The 22,869-nt window shown below is 32.2% G+C and overlaps 1 protein-coding gene across 1 annotated transcript; it reads right to left on the bottom strand.

The window, feature by feature from the left end:
* On the bottom strand, nucleotides 1–21,855 carry LOC139501061 (uncharacterized). The gene is made up of 9 exons (XM_071290028.1): nucleotides 21,807–21,855; nucleotides 20,042–20,154; nucleotides 18,394–18,581; nucleotides 16,608–17,325; nucleotides 15,881–15,985; nucleotides 5,820–7,585; nucleotides 5,365–5,592; nucleotides 2,889–3,073; nucleotides 1–482 (listed from the first exon to the last, which is right to left on the bottom strand). Exons 2-9 carry the CDS (start codon nucleotides 20,136–20,138, stop codon nucleotides 350–352), a joined length of 3,420 nt encoding a protein of 1,139 aa, XP_071146129.1. The 5' UTR covers nucleotides 20,139–20,154; nucleotides 21,807–21,855; the 3' UTR covers nucleotides 1–349.
* Nucleotides 21,856–22,869: the final 1,014 nt, after the last annotated feature.

Genomic DNA, 22,869 nt, shown 5'->3' with positions numbered 1-22,869 from the left:
TTTGAGTGGTTAAAAAGAGCTAAAAGCTTCTTTTAACAAAATATGCATGTTCTTTTAACAAAAGGTTGTTCTATAACAGCACAGAACGCAAGAACACTTCATAATTAATATAGCATCAACAAATAGAAAGGTTATCCGAGTCGTCTTCATCCTAGTGTCCATCACTACTATCAGCCTTCAGTGGAACCAAATTCTGATCCAGGTAACTTAAATCAGACTTGTCTTCATCCTAGTGTCCATCACTACTATCAGCCTTCAGTGGAACCAAATTCTGATCCAGGTAACTTAAATCAGACTTGTCTTCATCCTAGTGTCCATCACTACTATCAGCCTTAGGTGGAACCAAATTCTAACCCATTTCAATAAAATCGCTTCCTTTGTATACATCGTCATCATCGTCGACAAGTTGTTTGTAATGGTCCGAGTCACCTTTAGCATTTCTATAATTGGACACTCTTTTAGGTGGAACGTAGTTTTTTTCACTATTAAAACAAAAAGTATATCAACAATGAATGCCAAAAAATGGAGAAGCAGTAGAAAATTAACAAAATAAAACCAATAACTTCATACGTGTTACATTAACAAGCTTTGAATTGCTTTCAAAATCTTTATTTGTATATAACTATGAACTACCTAAACTAGCTACTTACATGTAGTATGTTGATTAGGTCGAATAACATATAAAATATAGAACCTACTGAAAATTGATACTTTGGGTTTCTTGAAAGTACTTGGATTTTTTATGCTATCATATGCATATAATTCACAAACTGTCATTTGCTAATTCATGTCATGGTTCTATTATAAACAACAGTTGGCGATGTCTTACTAAAATATACAATAATAAGTTTTGTAACAAGAAATATAATTATTAATTCGAGTTTTAAAGTTTTTTCGTGTTTGGATAGTTTAGTTAATCAAAATGCAAATTTTATTCTATTTCCGAAGGTGTGGTAAAAAAACGCAAGTACTGAAAGACTTGCACGATTTTAATTTGATATGCATACCAAGAATGCAGAAATTCAAAAAGAGAGCATTAATTGAGAGATGCTGGTCACCGTTTGTGTACTATTTGAAATGAATAAAACACATATTAACAAAATATAGCTTGGTAAGTAACCTATGTAGACCATAACATTAAAGAACTCAACAAAGTAGATATTGAATAATCAATCTTGAAAAGTAAGTTTCAGCGTTTGAATGATATTCGTTTTTAAAACAATTTTAGCTTTTTCATAGTGGTCAAGACATGTTTAAGGAGGGTAGACCTTGGTTCAGGGAGATAACTCTTTAAATCAGTTAAGCGTTTGTAAAAGTCAAGTTCATCAATGTATTTTAAGCATTTACCTGAAACAGATTGAAAATAATCTATGTAACCTAGAAGCTTAGAATATATTTAAAAAAAATAGTTGACACAAACGAACTGATGATTTTAAGAGTTATTTCCCTTAACCTAGGTCTACCTCCTTAATATCCCATCAAACATTATTGACTTTGGACAGCATCTTCAGTCAATAAACTTACAGCGAGTCAACAAAACATGTATTGACCGATATAAAAAGGCTATAATCATATATATAAATATCTATTACTGTTTTACACACAATTATGATTATTTTGAATTACTTGCATTTACGTTTGTTATTACATTGAGTTACAAATATTTACTTTTTTCAAATATTTTAGATTGCCTATTATAACTTTTGAATTCAAATAAAATATAAAATTACTTTTTAGTATCATGCAAACATATTTTGCATTTACTATAAAACATCAAACAGGATGTCTTGAAAATACAACTTATGATTAGATATAAGAATATGTGGTATGAGTACCAATAAGACAACTCTCTATCCAAATTACAATTTATTAAAGTAAACCAGTATAGGTTAATGTACGGCCTTCAACAATCAAATGAAGAAAAAAAACAAAGAGAAATTATAATAATGATTACTCAATATAACTGAAATGGATAACTTAAAATGAACAAGAATTACTAGCACTCAGAAATAATTTAATTTTGGATGCAACACGTCTTCTGATTGGCTGACGTCGTTTTGTTTATCAGCCCATAGACATAATTTAGTCATGTGACCGTGACGTCATCAACTTTTTTTCATTTTTTACTCCGGTTTGAAATGGAATTTAGAATTAAATGATAAGAAATAACTGTTATATTTTTCTGTCTATTCGAAATAACACAAAAAATGTGTTGCACACTGTTCAATAACCCGCTATTTTCTTCATAGACAGAACAAATATTACAGTCAATCCTTAAATACATTAATACGTGTGCTTGTTATAGTTTATAATCACATTTGGTTTTTTTTTCTTGATATGAGTGAACTACTTTATTATAGCTATTCAAAGTAATGTTTATCTAAAAGTGTAATTGTAGTTTAAAGTAAACAATGGATAAATTGAAATAAATATTGTCAAACGTATTCCGTGGATAATGTCTAATGATCATGATAAAGAAGTATAACCATTATCATAAAATTCAGAATTCATGGATGCTTTTTAAAGAAGTTTATTACATACTTAACCTGCATTTTGAGGAGAATCCGACGATATACTGTATATGTCTCACTTCTAAGACTTATTTCAAAGGCACGACAAAGTTATCTTAGATATTGAATCCTTTTAATCTTATATTTTTTTAAAATATGGAAAAATATTCAATATTTTCAATACATATTCATTGAAACCTGTCTTATATTTACTCTGTTGACACTGACAACTTGTTTTGATAATACAAGTAAATACTAAAAATCATACACTGTATGCTCTGAAATAAAAATCTATTAAACAAGTTTTGATTTATATAGAATTGAGTTTGATAGCTGTACGCCAAAAGCGTAGTTAAAATAGTTCAACTCTCAACTTACAATTTTTTCTCATAAACATCATCTTTCGACACAAACAGTGGACGTCTGGTAATATTTTGTTCTCTATCTGTTTTGACGTTAACCTGGATCATCTTCTGGAAATCTATCCTGTACATACTACGGTTGTTCTCCATGGTATACAAATAAGTGTTCTGTTTAGTCTGATACGTCCTCTCAAGGTCATCCTATGAAAATAACAACTTTATATGAAAAGTGATTAAAAAAGGTAAATGTCAAAAATGTTATTTCACATCATGAACCCAAAGCTAACACCAGAGAAACTTAACAAGTTGATTTTTTTTTCTGTTAAAATGTAACGTATAACACACGTATTACAAGCGAATAAGGGATGCATAAGTAACATGGTATTGAGCGCTGAAACGGTAACATACGCGCTTATATGGTTATTTCACCATAAGAACCCTTAGCTACCACCAGAGATAAGACAAAAATTAAAAAAGCATTTTTTTAAAGGTGCAACGTATTACACGCGTATTGCAAGTTAATAAGGAACGAATAAGAAAGAGGGTATCAGCCGAGCGCTGAAGCGGGTACATACCCACTTATAGGGTTATTTATCCCCATAGAACCCATAATTAACACCAGAGAAAAAGAAACAAATGCAAAATATTTGTTTTAAAAGATGCAACGTATAACAAACGTATAACAAGCGAATAAGGAATGAATAAGTAACAGGGTTTCAGTCGAGCGCTGAAACGGGTACATACGTGTCAATAGGGGCATTTCACCTCTAAGCACATAACGCAAAGACACTATAACAATTGAAAACATTTTTTTTTAAATGGGCAACGTATAACACACGTATTTAAAGCGAATTCGTAACTTATTTATAACAGGGTATCAGTTAAGCGCTGAAAAGGGTTCAAACTCGCATCTATGTTTATTTCACCTTTAAGAACCCATAGTTACCACCAGAGATAAGACAAAAATTGAAAAGTATTTTTTAACAGGTGCAACGTATTACACACGTGTTACAAGTGAATAAGGAACAAATAATAAGTAACAGGGTATCTGTCGATGGCTGCAATTAGCGCCAAAAGTGTATTTCACCTCTACAAAACAAGAACTATTAACAGAAAGTAAAGCAACACAAGAGGGAGAATACTAAAATCGAATAAGTAACGAGTACGATATAGGTATCGAATAAGAAATAAGGAATAAGTAACGATTAGGTAACAAATAAGGAATAAGGAACAAGTAACGAAAAAGAATAAGGAATAAGTAACGAATAGGTAATGAATAAGGAATAAGTAACGAATAGGTAACGAATAAGGAATAAGTAACGAATAGGTAACGAATAAGGAATAAGGAATATGTAACGAATAAGGAATAAGGTATAACTTGATATTTCTTATTTTTATACGAAATACATCAACACACGTTAGTAGGGATTGCATTCAAAACATCAGAAATCAAAAGGCAAAAACATTTCGATACCCTTGACAGTAAGTAACCCCTTGTGCTGTCGCATTTTTTTTTAAATTTTTTTGTATAAATGTGATGGCAATGATGGCAAATTGGTGTTTAAACAATCTAGTGGTAACATTACATAAATAAATTAGGTCAAACATTTTTATCTGCTAACCATTCTAAAGCACATGAGATCATTCCTAGTTTTTGATGAAGTTCGTGAAGCTCATTCTTTAGTTGTCTATGTTGTATTTTGTGAACTGTTGTTTGTCTTTTAGTATTTTCCTTGTTTAACCATAGTGTTGTCAGTATATTTTTGACTTATGAATTTGAATGTTCGTTAGTATCGGTTGCCTCTTTTTCATGTGATTTGTACTCTGGTTCGTTATGCTGAGCAGATATTTTACCAAAAAAAAAAAACAATTTGACGTGTTGTCAAGTCTTTGTTTAACCCTGTTAAGAATCGCTTCTACGGTTTCTTACACTCAGACGACCAAGCTACTTTTTCCAAAGTACCAAGTCAGCAAATGGCCATTGTTATATTATAGTTCGTTTCTGTGTGTGTAATCTTTTAGCGTTGTGTTTCTGCTGTGTCGTAGTTCTCTTATATTTGATGTGTTTCCCGCAGTTTTATTTTGTAACCGGGATTTTTTTCCCCCAATCGATTTATGAATTTACAACAGCGGTATACTACTGTTGCCTTTATTTACATCACATCTGCAGTAAACACAGAGACTTGAAGTGTGACAAAAATATAAGTTAGACACCCAATCAAGCTTTATGCAGACGAAAAAGATAAGGATTAAATTTTAAAGTACATGGGACTTATTTAGTGCTCCAAATATTAATTATAATGTATCCCTACCATCTGAATATGTAATATATGTGTCAAATTTGGATTGTTATTATTAACGTTGCCATGAGTGACTATATGGAATTCAACAGATATTACAATTTGACTGATTACGGATGAAAAGCACAGGTTTTTTTCAGGTTAAAAAGATACAAAGGGGTTTAAAACATATAAAATGTGAACCGTTTTTACCTTGTTGTACATGTTCCATTTTTTACTGCCATCTTGCCAATACCATCTCCATTGTGTAAGATAACTATCAACCAACATTTCATTCTCAGTGAAGGATGGGGTACTCAAACGTCTGACATTACACCTCTGGGTACCAACGGCAGGTTGACCATCAACATCATTAATTATGGCCTGCATTTCTGAGAACCAAATATGATAACTGAATTTATTACTACCATTGTACTTTACCTAAAATTAAATTGAAATATCTGTGAAATATGTATTATAGTATATGTCATTACATTTTGAACGTTTTGTCTCCTTTGAAAATCTTTATTCATTAACAGTATATACAACCAACCATTTATATGAACGACCTTTTTACAGACAATCAGTCCGTCATAAATTGTCTTATGACATTTACGTACTTTCTTCAAATAGAATAAAATTAATAACTGAAATCAGTATAAACTTACTTCAGTTGATTCATCATCTAGTAGATTACAGTAACCTTTTTCTATTTTCTCGTTCTCTGCCAATGTTAGAGAAACCCATTTGTCACGCATTTTTATTTGCCACAAGTAAGGAATGCCACTAGGCAGATGCAGATTCTTACAGGATGCAGACGGACATTTATCCTTAGACACGAACATGCATATTTCAGAAAGTTCTGTTTCATCCTTTATCAAAGCCGGGTTTCTTTCCTGATAATCTTGATTAGATGGACGCAGTTTTGAAGGTTTTGGTGGGGGCTTTGGCTTTACAACTTTACCAGAACTGATTTCTAGCTTCTTCTGTTTGTCCTTTGCCATCATTATCTGTTCTTTAATGTCATCATCATTATTATCATACTTTTGTTGTGGCGCAGACATTTTAGGAAGACATTGGTCGTCTTTTCCTACAATTCCACAAATGATATGTTCTGATGATTTGAATCTTTCTCTGCGGCCAGGTTTCATCGTTCTCCTTTCCTTATTATCTTGCATACTAAGATGTTCAACAGAAGTCATCAGATTATTGGAATTTCTGAATGGCCCACATGATGGAGTACTTGAAAGACTTTCTTTATTGTCACTGGTATCACTGTCATAACACCCACTGGCATCGCATGCATCGTCTTTGTCTTGACTGAGGGCAGAATTATCGGAATTATCGTGATTTTCTTTTCTTTGTAGTGGTGGTACATATATAGATCTCAATACTCGTCCCTCTGGCCATCCACTCATATTCCATGACGTAAGAACCCATTTGTTGTGAAACTGAGTGAAAGAGTGAGATTTCCCCAACTTGCATGCCATTGGGTCATTGCATTTTCCTAATACTTGTTTTTCGCATAAATGTAAGTGTGGGCATCTTTTTTCTCCATTTTCTACCTTACAACCATTGTTGTAAACATAATCTGCACAAACTGAAAGAGAATTACAATTAAGGATAACTCTGATATCAACAACACTATAATCACTGAAGCCAAGTTTATCCCGTATAGTCTGATTGTGTGGATTTCCTAAACTATGTGACAGTAGACAACTGCTTTCTTTACAATTGCCTCTAATAAAGCGACGACAGATATGGAAAAAATCACACGGAATATTCCGACATTGACCAGGATTTTGTCTATTATTCCATTGAGTGCAGATTTTGGCCTCTTGATTAAATGGTTGAATATAAACAATATCATTTTCGTCCCAGAAAACATGAAATCTTCTACTATGCTTTTTAAACCACGAAAATAAATTAGAGCCCTTTGGAAAAAGATCACAACGTATCAAAAAGTCTTTAAAAGTACATCCTCCACCAAAAGATTTGATCAAGAATTTAAAAACATCAATATCATCAACACCAGGTATTTCCCCATCTTCCTGTTCATTTGTTCTCTCCAATTGACGTTTATCACCTCTTCCACGACCCCAATCGCTACCATTACCCCTCCTTTTATGATTTTCAAGAGCATTCTCGTCTTCCAATTTTTCATGTCTATTTTCATAATAGCCATGTCCACCTCGCCCTATTTTTGGACCTCTGACTCTTCCTCTATCTTCTTGGTGTTTAATTTGTTTTTCTTCTTCAGACATTAATAATTCAGATAGTTTCGTCTGTTCTGACCTTGGAGGATCCTGTTTTTTATTCTCTTCTGCTTTATTTGTGTCTTGTTTGCCTTTTTTCTTTATAAGCTGTTTTTCTCTGTCTGAACTTTGTTTGTCTCTCTGTGGACTAACTTGATAATCAATCATATTCAAATTTCCTGCCAAGATATATAAATTTGTTGAGTTATGTACATTTTAATTAAATGATCTAATAAATACATATGTGCATGCCTGTGTTCAGCTTTTTTTTAGTGTTAAGAGTTCAAATTTTCGAAACATAATAACATAGTAATTATTCATTTATCGTATATATTATAAAAACCTTTTTTTTTCTTTCTCTAAAGTGAATGTTTCGTGGTGGTGTCTTGCCATGGCTTTGTTTGGACTTGTTTATTTGCTTTTTGGCCTTGAATGTTTGTCCCTTATATTTTATTAACTATGCATTTGCATTCAGGTATCGCAGATCTAATTTATTCGTTCAAAGTGTGTTAATTTACGTTTTTTCATTGAGTTAAGCCTTCCTATTGATATTTTATCGTGTGTTTTTCTATGTTGTGATGTTATACTATTGTTTCAGAAAAAGGGAGAAGGTTCCGTAGCATTAAAATGTTTAATCCCGCTGCAAATATTTACACCTGTCCAAAGTCAGGAATCTGTAGTACAATAGTTGTCGTTTGTTTATGTAATTTATACGTGCTTCTCGTTTCTCGATTTTTATGTAGATTATATCGTTGGTTTTCCCGTGTGAATGGTTTTATACTAGTAATGTTGGGGCCCTTAATAGTTTGTTGTTCGATGTGAGCAAAGGCTCCGTGTTAAAGGCCGTACATTGACCTATAATGGTAACTCACACCACATCTTCTTATATCTATCTATGAAAGTGTCCTATGTAACACTAGAAACCGTATTCATAGGTTATCGTACAACCTTAATCAATAAGTAAATCCTATAATGCATAGTCTGATATAAAACGGCGTTAAATGACAATGTAAACTTGTTGAAATGAAAACACTAACGGCTTAATTTATGTACAAAATATTGAACGGAAAAAATTATTTGAAATAAATAGCAACACATGACAAGCATTGAAAAAAGGTTCATTACTAGGGAAAGGCACATACAGAATATTGCGGAGTTAAGCCAAGAACTACACGAATAGGTCTGTTGTAATGCAAGTATAACCCTGCATGCTGACCCTCCATGCTATGGAACGCCGGAACTGTCTTATAGTGTAAATATTTCATGTGTTTTGTCGATTTGCCTTTACGTCCTGTCATTCCTTCTTTATGTTATGTGCAGATGCCTCTATTTCCTGACACGGCATCTCTTTGTTATGTTAAATGAGTAATTTGTTTGGTCAAGCAATTGTATGATATGTCATTGCTAAACTTTGTTTTGTAAAATATGCATTACATTATGCTGTAACTACGACATATTCTGTGAATACTTCGAAATTTTATGATCAACCACCTTTACATTCTCTCATATTTTATCTATGCTGTGTCTATTCTTCTTTTACGTAAGTCAGTTAATAATTGCGTCCTGTCTCAAGTGTGATTGATTTGTCAAATGTTCTAAAGGTTTTGTTTTGATACACCTTTGTTCTATGTAAATCTCATGACATCATAGTCTGTTGGCGTTATGTTGTGTTTATACATATGTATCTCCAGTAATAAAACACAATACATCATGGTATAATTCATATGCGTTTTGCCGAACAATTGATACTCTCTGTGAGCATTCATTACGTCATGTGCAAATGCCTTTTACATTATGTGCAAACAACTAATACGTGTTGTGCTAACATCGTTCACCCTGTATTCAAATATCGTTTACCTTATGTGCAAACACCTATTACGTTATGTGCAAATACCTATTAAGTTATGTATAAAAACTACATCATTATGTGCAAACAATATAATGTTATGTGCAAACACTATAACGTTATGTGCAAACACTATAACGTTATGTGCAAACACTATAACGTTATGTGCAAACACTATAACGTTATGTGCAAATACCGCTTACATTATGTGCAAACACCATGTAAGTTATTTGCAAATACCTATTACATTATGTCCAAACATCTATTACGTTATCTGCAAACACCTATTACGTTATGTTCAAACACCTATTACGTTATGTGCAAACATCTATTACGTTCTGGTAAACGCTTTTTTGACACAGATTAAAACAAAACGCATCAATGATATGCATTTTGAAAATGAAGAAAATTAAAAGTTTGACCTTTCTAGCAAACTGTGCATTTTTATATTAATTATATTGATTGGTGTAAAAATGCTATATACATACAATGTATCTAGTTTTGTGGGAAATTATTTTGCTCTACTTTAAGAGTATGCGTTATGCATAAAATTGAGAATGGAAATGAAGAATGTGCCAAAGAGACAACAACCCGACCATAGAAAAAAACACAACAACAGAAGGTCACCAACAGGTCTTCAATGTAGCGAGAAATTCCCGCACCCGGAGACGTCCTTTAACTGGCCTCTAAACAAATATATACTAGTTCAGTGATAATGAACGCCATACTAATTTCCAAATTGTAAAATAATACAAGACTAAAAAAGGCCAGAGGCTCCTGACTTGGGACAGGCGCAAAAATGCGGCGGGGTTAAACCATGCTTTGAAAATTTGATTCCTTTACTTGTTGAAAATTGTAACAAATATACAGATACGACTTTAGTTTTCAAAAGGTGCAACTGAAAGGAACAATACGATATGAAAAGGAAGATGTGGTACGAATGTCAATGTGACAATTCTTCACAAGAGACCAGGATGATTTGTTATTACCCTCCCAGTAGGGTTTTCATCTAGCGTGAAACGTGTACTAGATTGATGCTACAAATGTAATGACGTCTCCCATGATTCATGTAGCAGCTAAGGAATCCTACAAAATGTTTAAGATTTTATTTTCGTTCATTTCCTTTAACAGTTGTGAATATTATTCTGAATAACCTTCCTAAGACTTATTATTTCCTCCATCCCTGACGAGGCGTGTTGAGACGGGTGGGTGTCCTGAAAAGGGGTGGTCAGGTGACCCGTCCCTCTTATCTGACAATTTTTTTAAAACTAACAGGGATGTTGTAAAAATTTGATCCGATTTTGGATCAGACAGGTAGAAGGGTGTAACAAAAAGCTGTAAATCCACAGAAATGACGCATACACATATTTTTTTTCCTGAATGAAAGGGTTATCAGCCTTGTTTCACCTTCACTGGCCATACTCGAAATTAAATCCCGCAACTTGAAACTCCAGATAATGACTTTCATTTATCCGTATTTGGTCCGGTAACTTTCCGAACCGTGTCATCAAGAACGATACTAAGAAATACATATTCTAGTAAATTGTAATTGTTTACTTCTATTACTTTTTTCATAAATGATATGCATATCGTTTATTTTGTTGTCTATAAGAAGAAATAAATAATTTCGTTGCTATAATGGTCATCATAACATAACTTTCCCTTCGAATTTCAGAAAAAAACTGACTATATAAAAAAGATGTGGTATGAATCCCAATGAGACAATTGTACACGAGAGACCAAATGACAAAGAAATAAATAATAATAGATCTTCTTATGGCTTTCAACAAAAAGCCAATACCGCATAGTCATCTTATCTATTTATTTTTCTACCCCATTTAATTTTTCACCAGTTTAAAAAAAATGGTTACAGTTAAGTAATTCGCTTTTATCCTGCAATTAGCTAGTTATTGTATACAAATAACAGGTAAACAGCATTTTTTTTTGGTTTGTTTGTACATGTACAAATAAATTTTCCTGCTACCCGTTTCCATGTTGATCAATTGGTAATATAGATATTTCTTTCTGGGTAATAGTTCATTTTGGGGTTTTCTTCGAGTCCGCGTTTCAATAATTGTAAAAATCAGAGACAATGGTTAAGATTTAAATAACTTATGCTCAAATACCAGGTGTAAATTTTAAACAATATATATACATTGTCAGAAATATAAAATGTATTAGTTCTCGCTGCGAAACAGGAGAAAATTCGGTAAGCCTCGCTTTTCGTCCTGTTTCTAAAGCTCGTACAAATAAATTGCACGTTTACCGACAAAGTACATTTATAATCAATACATTATTCCACAGTTGTTAATATGACTTTATCTTTTTGTTCAATATTCGGTAAGCCTCGCTTTTCTTCCTGTTTCTAAAGCTCGTTCAAATAAATTTGACGTTTACCGACAAATTACATTTATAATCAATACATTATTCCACAGTTGTTAATATGAATTAATCTTTTTATTCAATATTTCAACAAATATTGTCATATAAATTAGAAATATCAACCTATTTTCCGAACGGAGAGTCATAAATTCAATGACTATTATTGCGGGGTATACGGTATAAACGGTAAGCTTCGATGCGTTTAGTTATGAACGCGAATGGTTCGATAAATATAGCTAAATACACAAATTTAGGCAAATATTCATAAAAGGGATTTGCTGCACATCATTGTTTTGAGAAATCTTATTTTAGAAAATATAAAATTTTTACAAATATATTCTTTTTGATCTAAATGTTATCATTCTAAAATATGTTTTGACAGTTTCCGTTAAATATTGCCATTTTTAGATATTTCGGTCCCCCTTTTCTCGGCTACTGTTAAAGCGAGACGGTTTTTTTATTAATAGCTAGCGAGGCATGAAGTTCATATGATTCAATCCAAATTATACTCAAAGTGCGGAAACAATCTTGAATTGATGCAATCTTGTTCGCCTTGAAATCGACGTAACATATTTAGTCAAAATTCTTTTAAAAAAATCGAAAAGAAAACTGTGAAGACTTTAACACGAAAGGGAAGGCTTAAATTCTTCTGTAATTTTCCTGCAACTGATTATAAATTAAGAAAGTTCACTTGTCATGTTTTGTATTGTTGGAATTTCGGAACCCTCTTGTTCATATGTTTAAAGCACCATAAAACAATTGCCAGCTAACTCCCAGTTTTCAAAAATCTTTAAATGTGCAGTATGTCATTGATACGATTTGAGTTCTCAAAATGAATCAAGATAAAATAAAGATAATAAGACATTTGTAAAATATAAAACCCTTGTTATGTTTTATTAATTTTTGAGAACATCTTTATGTTAAAGATATTAATAAAAGTACTGAAGTACTGACCACAAGTTCTTGTGGACGGTCACAAGCACTTGTCTCAGAAAACCAAATCACATCTCTTTACCTGAAAGTACAGATATATATTTTTTCTGTGCGTGGATGATAAATTCAACCTCATCGTAGAAGTGATACAAATCAGTTAACTCAGTTTTTTTGTTATACATTATTTTAATAATTGTAAATTACAGTTACATGTATATATAATTTTTATCCATTTGTATATCATTCTTTTGCACTATATTAATTATAGTGCTGTGCAAGTGCATGGTGGACACTCTTTTTTAATAATTCGATTTTTCTGATAGATTGAATTTGAGTGGGCATTCATATTTTCCAGCAAAGCATTCAATGTCCCACGCAGAAAGGGGAAGTAAAGACAGATAACTCTGCATGGGAGATTGCAAACGTTCTTGAGATATTCTTCCACATGCGGTTACACACTTTTTCTGTACGTGTGTATAAATATTGAAGATTTCTTTACTTTATTTATGTTTCTAACGAGTTTAACGACATTTTCATGTCATTAATTTATGTTCAAAAAATATATTTTTAGGAGTATCCATTTGAAATGAATTAAGAACAAGTGATAAGGAATGTAATTTTGCACTCGATAATGTCCGCGTATCTATTATTATCATGTTTATAGATCGGTTACAATCTCAAAACGAAGGTTACGTAATGGAAATTTAGGCGACAGCAACACACACGAATGCCCTTACGGTCATCCGATGTAAAATGAATAGAAAAGTTGTTCATTAAGATATCATTAGAAAAACAAATACACGGACCTAATTTTTTTTTCTCTTTTTGATTTCTCATTCAATGACCAGTGGCGGAAACAGATTTTTTTAAAACGATGGAGCTGCGTTTGTTGGCTTGCAGTTTGATTAAGAGAGGCTCTGGACTCAGTTTTGCCAAACTCCCTGCTAATTCAAAAAACAAATACAAGATAAGAGGTGGCGGGAAAATATCTTTGTCCTCGGTCAATATAATCTGAATAGACGCATATATAATGTGTTGACCTTGTCAACAGTCTATAATTCATAAATGTAATTTGGCGCCTTTAAAGACCATATTTTATGATTATGTATGCAAGATATGGCGATCTATGAAATGACCCGCTTGTTGCAGATGAAAGAGAACATTACACAAATAAGGCCGTTAGTGCTCTCGTTTGCATTGTTTTACATTATCTTTTCGGGGCCTTTTATTGTTGACTATGCGGTATGGGCTTTGTTCATTGTTGAAGGTCGTAATGTGACCTAAAGTTGTTAATTTCTGTGTCATTTTGGTCTCTTGTGGAGAGTTGTCTCATTGGCAATAAAACCACGTCTTTTTTTTTTTATATCAACTTATTTTCCGTAAAGAAATGAGGTTGCATTTTGTTTTTTACATGTAGCTTTTTTTTGCTTCGAATAACAGGGCAAAACTTTTAGTTTCAGTCGATATACACGCCCTTTTGAAATAATAACTTGTCACATATATATTCTGTTTGTTTACTTCATGATGTTGCTGATATTCAGCAACAACTATTGGCTTAAATGAGATAAATAATTACAGACTGTTTTCTTCTGAGGATATTAAGCCATCAAATGCCGGAAAATTAATTATGTGTATTACATTTCAGATCAAATTTTATGAATTCATGGTCGTTTTGTTATGCATATATTAAACACTGAAATTGAAAATTGAAATATCAATCATTAATACGTCTTTATTTGCATTACTAATCTGCAATATGCAAGATTTGTTTGCTAAAAAATGTCCCTGTACAATGTTTTCAAAAATGCCTGAAATGTATTTTATGACTTTTGTCAATCTAGGATTACCTCCAGAGAGACACACCTCGAGAATTGTGTTTATATATTTGTAAATATTTTCAACAAGTAAAGTGAACATAATAGAAAAAGAATGGACGTATAACGCCCACTCTTTAAGTAGAACAAAAAAACTAAATATTTATATAACATTTTTATATCAATCAATATAATTAAAAAATACTACATTTCCAATACTAAATCAACCACCCGATGCACATATATTACCTTCAGTTCACATTCAGCATCCAATTGATATTACCTTGAACAAGAATACAGCGAAGTAGTTAAGAATTTTTTAGAAAGCTAAAACTTATAATTTTCTTAATTTGCAAAGTGTATATCACTGATGCGATTTGTTCTAATCTGTGTCAAAAAAGCGTTTACCAGAACGTAATAGGTGTTTGCACATAACGTAATTGGTGTTTGGACATAACGTAATAGGTGTTTGCACCTAACGTTATAGATGTTTGGACATAATGTAATAGGCATTTGCACAAAGCGTTATCAGTGTTTGCTCATACTGTAAGCGGTATTTGCACATAACGTAATAGTGTTTGCACATAATGATGTAGTTGTTATATATAACTTAATAGGTGTTTGCACATAACGCAATAGGTGTTTGCACATAAGGTAAACTATGTTATCACATAGGGTAAACGATGTTTGCACATAGGGGAACGATGTTTGCACATAAGGTAAACGAAGTTTGCACAAAACGTATATAAGTTGTTTGCACATAATGTAAAAGGTGCGCATGACGTAATGAATGCTCACAGAGAGTATGAATTGTTCGGCAAAACGCATAGGAACTATACCATGATGTGTTGTGTTTTTCATTGGAGATACATATGTATTAACACAACATAACGCCAAAAGACTATACTATCATGAGGTTTACACAGAACAAAGGTGTATCAAAACCAAACCTTTAGAACATTCGGCACAACAATCACAGTTGAGACAGAACTCAATTCTTAACTGACTTACGTAAAAGAAGAATAGACATAACATATGAGAGAATGTAAAGGTTGTCGATCATAAAGTTTCGAAGTATTCACAGAATATATAGCAGTAAAAGCATGCTGTAATGCCTATTGTACACAACAAACTTTAGCAATGACAAATCATACTACTGTTTGACCAAACAAACAACTAATTTGACATAACACAGAGATGCCGTGTCATGAAATACAGACATTTGCACATAACATAAAGAAGAAACGACAGGACGTAAAGACAAAGCGACAGAACACATTAGATATTTACACTATAAAACAGTTCCGGCGTTCCATAGTTAACGTCTAGCTGCATGTTTATTTCAGTCAAAGATTGCTCTAATAAATAACATCATTTTAGGTCTGACTGAGATAATTATCAGCCGTCAGAGCAATATTTTGTTATTCCAAACCAGTGTTTTGGCGAATAAAAATATAATCGAATAAATGAAATGGTTTTGAAAATATAGATGTATTTACCTTGAGGCGAAATTGTCGGGGTGTATGGTTGCATCACTAGAGGATTAGGTGCTAGTCCTTGACCTGAAGGTGATCCAGAGGGAACATGAATCGGTAGCACGACAACTGTATAAAAAAAGCCTTATTAAGAATTAATGTTTATGAACATGAAAGTTATTTATTGATGGAGAGTTATAAACAGAACTGTATACTGGTTAATTTGTTTTATTTTTTGTGATACTTTTGTTATCCAATTAAGTCATTGTAAGTGATAAACTTAATTTAATATGGAAGAGTCGTTACTAGAATGTTATTTTAATCTGTACGGAACATTTCGGGTACTCTTGCATACTAGTCATTTTGGGGCCTTCTTAGCTTGCTGATTAGTTTGAACCAAGGCTCCGTGTTGAAGACAATAATTTGACCTATAATGGTTTACTTTTACAAATTGAAACTTGGATTGATAGTTGTCTCATTGGTATTTATATACCACATCTTCTTATATCTTTATGTTGATTGACAGACAAAATTATCAAACATGTTTTTAAAACTAAAAACTTTAGGCGTTTTTGTTTTATTTCGTTGTTGTCTTATTGATATATACTCTATAGTCACTTCTTTTCGTTATTATTTTTCCTTTCATATTATTTTTATTATTTTCATCATCAGGTAATTTTTCACTGATTCTTTAAGAGTCATTAATAAAAACGCGAAAACATATTAATCGTCCTTAAATCATTTAACTTACCAGTGACATTCTGATGAGGCGGGTTTATATTTTGTGCCGGTAAAAATGGTGGTGGCATCATTCCTTCTAACCTCTGACTATATAGTTGTGACTGATGTGGTTGGTTGCATTCATGAAACTGGTTTTGGGGTTGGTTGTTACCTTGATGCGGGTTTCGTTGTGGGTTATATCCTTGATGCTGATTTGGTTGTTGGTTAAATCCTTGAAGCTGGTTTGATTGTTGGTTATATTCTTGATGATGGTTTGGTTGTTGGTTATACCCACGATTGGCACACATTCCAAGTGGTCTTTTTTGATACTGGTTCAGTGGTTCGTTAAATCCTTGATATTGGTGAGGTTGTTGGTTATACCCTTGATTGGCATACATTTCATGAGGTCTTCCTGGATATTGGTTTTGGTTTTGGTTAAATCCTTGGTGTGGTTGTTGGTTATACCCTTGATTGGCATACATTTCTTGGGGTCTTCCTGGATATTGGTTTTGGTTTTGGTTAAATCCTTGGTGTGGTTGTTGGTTATACCCTTGAATAGCATACATTCCTTGAGGTCTTCCTGTATATTTGTTTTGGGGTGGATTTAATTCTTGATACTGGTTTGATTGCTGGTTATATCCTACATTTTTGTACATTTCTGTTGGTCTTTCGTAATGCTGATTAGTAATAGACTGGCATCCTTTTCCTTTTAGATGTTTATCAAATGGTCTCTCTGGAGAACATTCGTTCTACTCAAAAGAAACAAATTAACCATGTAATATAAAAAAGAAGATATGGTATGATTGCCAATGAGACAACTATCCTCAAAAGACCAAAATGACACAGACATTAACAACTATAGGTCACAGTACGGCCTTCAACAATGAGCAAAGCCCATACCGCATAGTCAGATATAAAAGGCCCCGATAAGACAATATAAAACAATTCAAACGAGAAAACTAACGGCCTTATTTATGTAAAAAAATATATAGAAGCCTATATACAAAATTAATCGGAAAACTGCAATGTCTAAGCTGCACGTTTCTTTATTAAAACCATGACAATACCATATATGGTGTATACAATTTACACCACTGGGTCGATGCCACTGCTGGTGGACGATTCGTCCCCGAGGGTATCACCAGCACAGTAGTCAACACTTCGGTGTTGACATGAATATCAATATTGTGGTCATTTTTATAAATTTCCTGTTTACAAAACTTTGAATTTTTCGAAAAACTAGGGATTTTCTTATCCCAGGCATAGATAGCCTAAGCTGTATTTGGCACATTTTTTTACAATTTTTGATCCTCAATGCTCTTCAACTTTTTATTGTTTTGGCTTCATAAATATTTTGATATGAGCGTCACTGACTAAACGCGCGTCTGGCGTATTAAATCATAATCCAGGTACCTTTGATAACTCTATGTAATTTTGTCTGTCATAGTATCAATTTTTTAAGGTTTTGTTATAGCATTTCATCTTGTATCTTCTTTCACAGTTATTCGTATCAATGTACCGATTTAGAGTTTTCCAAGTCCTGAGCGTACATGGTGAGGCAACATACATAGAAAAACGGAATACTACTATGACTAGGAAAGTCATTTTTGAAGATAAATTCACAATTTAATAAACTGTTTGAATTGAATGGATTTGTAAAAGCAATAATATATTACACATAATTACTGCCGATGACGAGATTAAATACTTGAGATCGGTCTCGTCTACACTGTTTGAAAAGATTGTTTGATACATTAAATTTAAAAACTGTGAATCAAAAATATCTTACTAAAACAAGGGCACTAACTAACTTGTACCTGATTTCTAGACATTACTGGACTTTGATTTGGTTTTTGTTGCATACCATCTAAGTAACCATTTTCGTTTTTGACGTTAGTTCTCTTAGAATTCGAAATCTTTTTTATCACTCCGATTGGTTCATTCAACGTACATTCTTTCCGGACATTTAGTTCTCTTGTATCTGATTCTTTAGGAGATACTTTCGCTGCAGTAGAGATTATGATAAATAGTCCATAAAGAATGATCAGACGTTTTATCTATTACCTGCTGCTGAACTTGGAAACTCATATGATATTAACACAGTGAAACCATTCATTATCATGATTAATATAATAATGTTTGTCCAGTAAAAAACCAATCTCCTCAGACTATATTGTATGATAATTCCATACAACGTCAAACCCATTTACCTGTCATAAACCTTTTATGCAATTTCATGGATTTATTTTATTCTTACAATTATAAGTTACCCCTTCTACAACAACAAAGACTGTAGAGGCTATAAATTCTCTAGTTTCTGCCCAACACAAACATTGACAAAGAGCAAAATCTTCTTCATTTAATAATACCAACTCCTATACAAAAATAACTCCCAATGTTATCTATGCTAACATATTTACCATGTTTACAGATCTTGTATTGCTGTTTTAAGTTTCTATCTATCAATCACATGTATTCAAGATTATTGTTTAAGGAAAACAGAGGGTAAAATTAATCGTTTAAGAATAATAACTGATAGACAGTAGGTTGATGTCATCTTTCAAAACATCCTTTATCTGTAAGATTTTCTCTATGAATATCTGTATTCAAGATTTGAGGCAAAACTACATTGCGTCCTTAATTCTGTATTTCACATGTTTTAAGTCTGTACTATTTTTCGGCATTTCGTTTATATTGAATGGCAGTCTGGGTCATCCAGACATACTAAAAAAAAATAAAAAATACACAAATAAAGGTAGTAAACGGACGACGATGGACAACGACGGCGCTAAATGGGCCAGAAAGATAATAACATATATCAAAGCATTATATACACGGATTCTAACACTAGTTCTGAAGTCGCATATATGCATAAACCTTTATTTTTATGTATGAATACTGTTGTACACATTTTTACACAACCTACATAGAAAACTAAAGAATAAGCAACACCAATCATGTATTAACCTATATATGTTTTTGTTTGGTTATTTTTTTACAGAACTATTTGATTTGCCTGTACCTCACATCTGCAGTTTTTAATTTTTAACTTACAATGTGCAATGTATCTTTCTTCACCTAACCTCGTCGGTCGACTATTGTTTTTGCAAATCTCAAAAGTTTTTCTATCATCCCTTAATATATTTACCTTCCAAAACATAATAAAAGAGGGACGAAAGATACCAGAGGGACAGTCAAACTCATTGATCGAACATAAACTGACAACGCCATAGCTAGAAAGAAAAAGACAAACAACCAATCATAATACACAAGACACAACATAGAAAACTAGAAACTAAGCAACACGAAACCCACCAAAATATGGGGATACCAGGTGCTCCAGACGGTAAAGGAGATCCTGGTCCACATGGTAGCACACGTCGGGTTGCTCATGTTATTACAAACCCGGTTCATAGTCTAATTCGGTAATAAGTATTTTATCACTTAAACATTTTAATAGCATACCCTTTGCGTTTCTTGACTGTGGTCGTGCTGTATCGCATTTTGAACAACTTTCATTCTCCACACTGTTTTCCATAAAACATTTTGAGCATATCCACATTTTATTACTTTTTTCCCTATGAGTGATCAAATTAATTAATCATTTAACAACTGTCATGAAAAAAAAATGCGATTAACAAATGATTATGTATGGAAAATTAAAAACAAATACCATTGCTCTATCAATTCAAATATTTTGTTTGCTCTTGTTCAGTGGTCATCAATTCTGGATATATGCATGCTTTGGTTCAATAATAACCTTAACGTTATAAAAACCAGAAATTCGCTTCATAGAAATTGAATGAGAGGTTAAAGCCGAACACATTTTGGTAAATGACCTTTATAGGTTACTAGTATTAAAGTATTATAAGGAAAGAAAAATGGGGCAAAGTAACTATAGATTAGTGTTTTTTTTTGTGGTTAACATTACAAAAGGTATTCATCATTTTTCTGAAGAAATCAATTCGTAAATATAACGGAATTTGATGAGACTGTCAACAAAGTGAGAGGTTTAGCGCTATAAAACCCGGTTTAATGCACCATTTATTACATTTGAAAATGCCTGTACCAGGTCAGGAATATGACAGTTCTTGTCCATTCGTTTTTGATGTTTTTATCATTGGATTTTGCCATGCGATTATGGACTTCCCAATTAGATTTTTCTTTGAGTTAGGTATTTTTGTGATTTTACTTTTTTTTTGATCATTCGCTTATTATTAAAAAAATCGACATAACTTTTTTTCTAGTTAAAAAATTTCCTTCAAGTTCACAAATTTTAACACACTGTCATGCTTGTTGAAATGTATTGTTTGCACTGTCTAGATGATTCGCAGATTTATTTAACCATTAGACACAATAAACTGTCAAGCAAAGCGAATCAATAATGAACCAGTATCGAGATAGTTTGTTTAAAAAACCACAGGTGAATATCGGTTTATATGCAAAGTTTTACAAACAATAAATGTGACATGACCCATATACCTGTTTACCGTAACAATGAACCTAACTAATGACTTCAGTTTTTGTCTTTTAAGAATACTTATTTTGTCAGAACACTATCTAACAATCAATGTTCTTTAACTTCGAACTTTATCTGGCCTTTTTAACTTTTTAATTTCGAGCCTTACTGATGAGTTTTATATTTACAAAACGCACGTATGGCGGCTAAATTTTTGCTTGTTATGGTTTAACTTCTTCTGATATAATTGCATTAATGTTAAGATTTACTAAATTCATATGTCGGAATTATAAAAACAACATTTCTTTTACACTTCTATTCAGGAAACGATACATTAAACTTCACGAGACTGTTTGATCAGATTTTCAGAAAATCATAACAGTCTTAGTTTCACTTTTAAAAAATTGTTTAAAAAATGAATAGTGTACGATAAAAAGTAAGTGACTTTTTTTGTAAGTTTTCAAATATAAATAGAATTATAGTATTTATATATATATATATATGGTTTCAACCACTACAGTACTAATATAACACCTGGTGGTTATTTCTGGACTATAACTAGTTGCTAGGTAAACAAACACACTAAAAACTGAAATGAAAAAAAATAAAAATACAAAGGCTTATATTTATAGGTGAACAACTGATAGTTATCTTACATATAACGTTCCCAAAATAATGCAATCGCTCAAAATTATTTTAAAAGAGTACACGCACTTCGAACCCTGTACACAGTTTATATATATATAGTTTTAACCACTACTAATATAACACCTGGTGGTTAATTCTGGACTATAACTAGTTGCTAGGTAAACAAACACACTAAAACTGAAATGAAAAAAAAGAGATACAAAGGATTATATTTATAGATGAACAGCTGATAGTTATTTTACATATAACGTTCCCAAAATAATGCAATCACTCAAAATTATTTTAAAAGATTACACGCACTTAGAACACTGTACACAGTTGAAAAACAGAAATGGGGTACTATCGATATTTCAATCTTATATCATTCTTAAGTATATATAAATTCTCTCGCGAATTTTCCAAGTAAATGTCATGTCGTTGATTTATGCATTCAGTAGATAATTAATAAGGGGTAAAATGTTTCGAATTAACGACAGGTTAATAATATACATATTGTTGCAAAGTCCAAGATATGATAAGGGGTTCATCAACTCCAATGCTAAACAGTATCATATCTTTTCTATAAAACTCTTGATTCCAATTATTATCAATCTGTCCAAGTATTTTCGTTTATCATGTTTATTTGATAATGTAAATTAGATAACGTCATTTAATTGTATGTTGCACTAGGCATAATTGTCAGACCATTAAGCAAAGGAATGAATATCTATCATGTCAATATAAACCATTAAAAAAAAAAATAGGTATAAAAGACATGAAGACTTATAGCTAAAATTTAGACAAAATTATTAATCGAATTCTTTCTGTTTTCAAATATAAATAAAAGCGGAAACTCTCGTCTTTTTCATTATAAACTGTCATTTTGACCCACATTTGTCACAGTAAGCTCAAAAACATCTCATCAGTATTATGGACTTGCGCGTCAATACCTTAACCTTATTGAACCAGTATTCATGGGATATCAATTATATCCCTTTAGCTAGAGATGACTTCTGCCTATTCAGGCGTATTCAGCTATCAAAAAAATGTCAACAGTGAAAGTGAAACGAGGCTGAACTATTTGGTTTAGTGATACGAGCTACAAACAAAATCCTTCTAATACAGAAAGAATCGATGATTTACATATTTGTTAGTCTACAATATGAAATCAAACAAATCTAGAAGGTGTTCGTTTTCTTTGAATCTG

Source organism: Mytilus edulis, chromosome 13 (genome assembly GCF_963676685.1).
Source record: "Mytilus edulis chromosome 13, xbMytEdul2.2, whole genome shotgun sequence".
Taxonomy (NCBI): domain Eukaryota; kingdom Metazoa; phylum Mollusca; class Bivalvia; order Mytilida; family Mytilidae; genus Mytilus; species Mytilus edulis.
This window is presented reverse-complemented; position numbering and strand designations above follow the sequence as displayed.

Coding starts and splice junctions, on each gene's coding strand:
- LOC139501061 (XM_071290028.1), bottom strand. CDS start 20,138: ATGTGGATATGCTCAAAATGTTTTATGGAAAACAGTGTGGAGAATGAA. Junction 18,582..20,041: donor ACAGTCAAGAAACGCAAAGG/GTATGCTATTAA, acceptor TCTCTACTGCAG/CGAAAGTATCTCCTAAAGAA. Junction 7,586..15,880: donor CCCGACAATTTCGCCTCAAG/GTAAATACATCT, acceptor ATATCTTGGCAG/GAAATTTGAATATGATTGAT.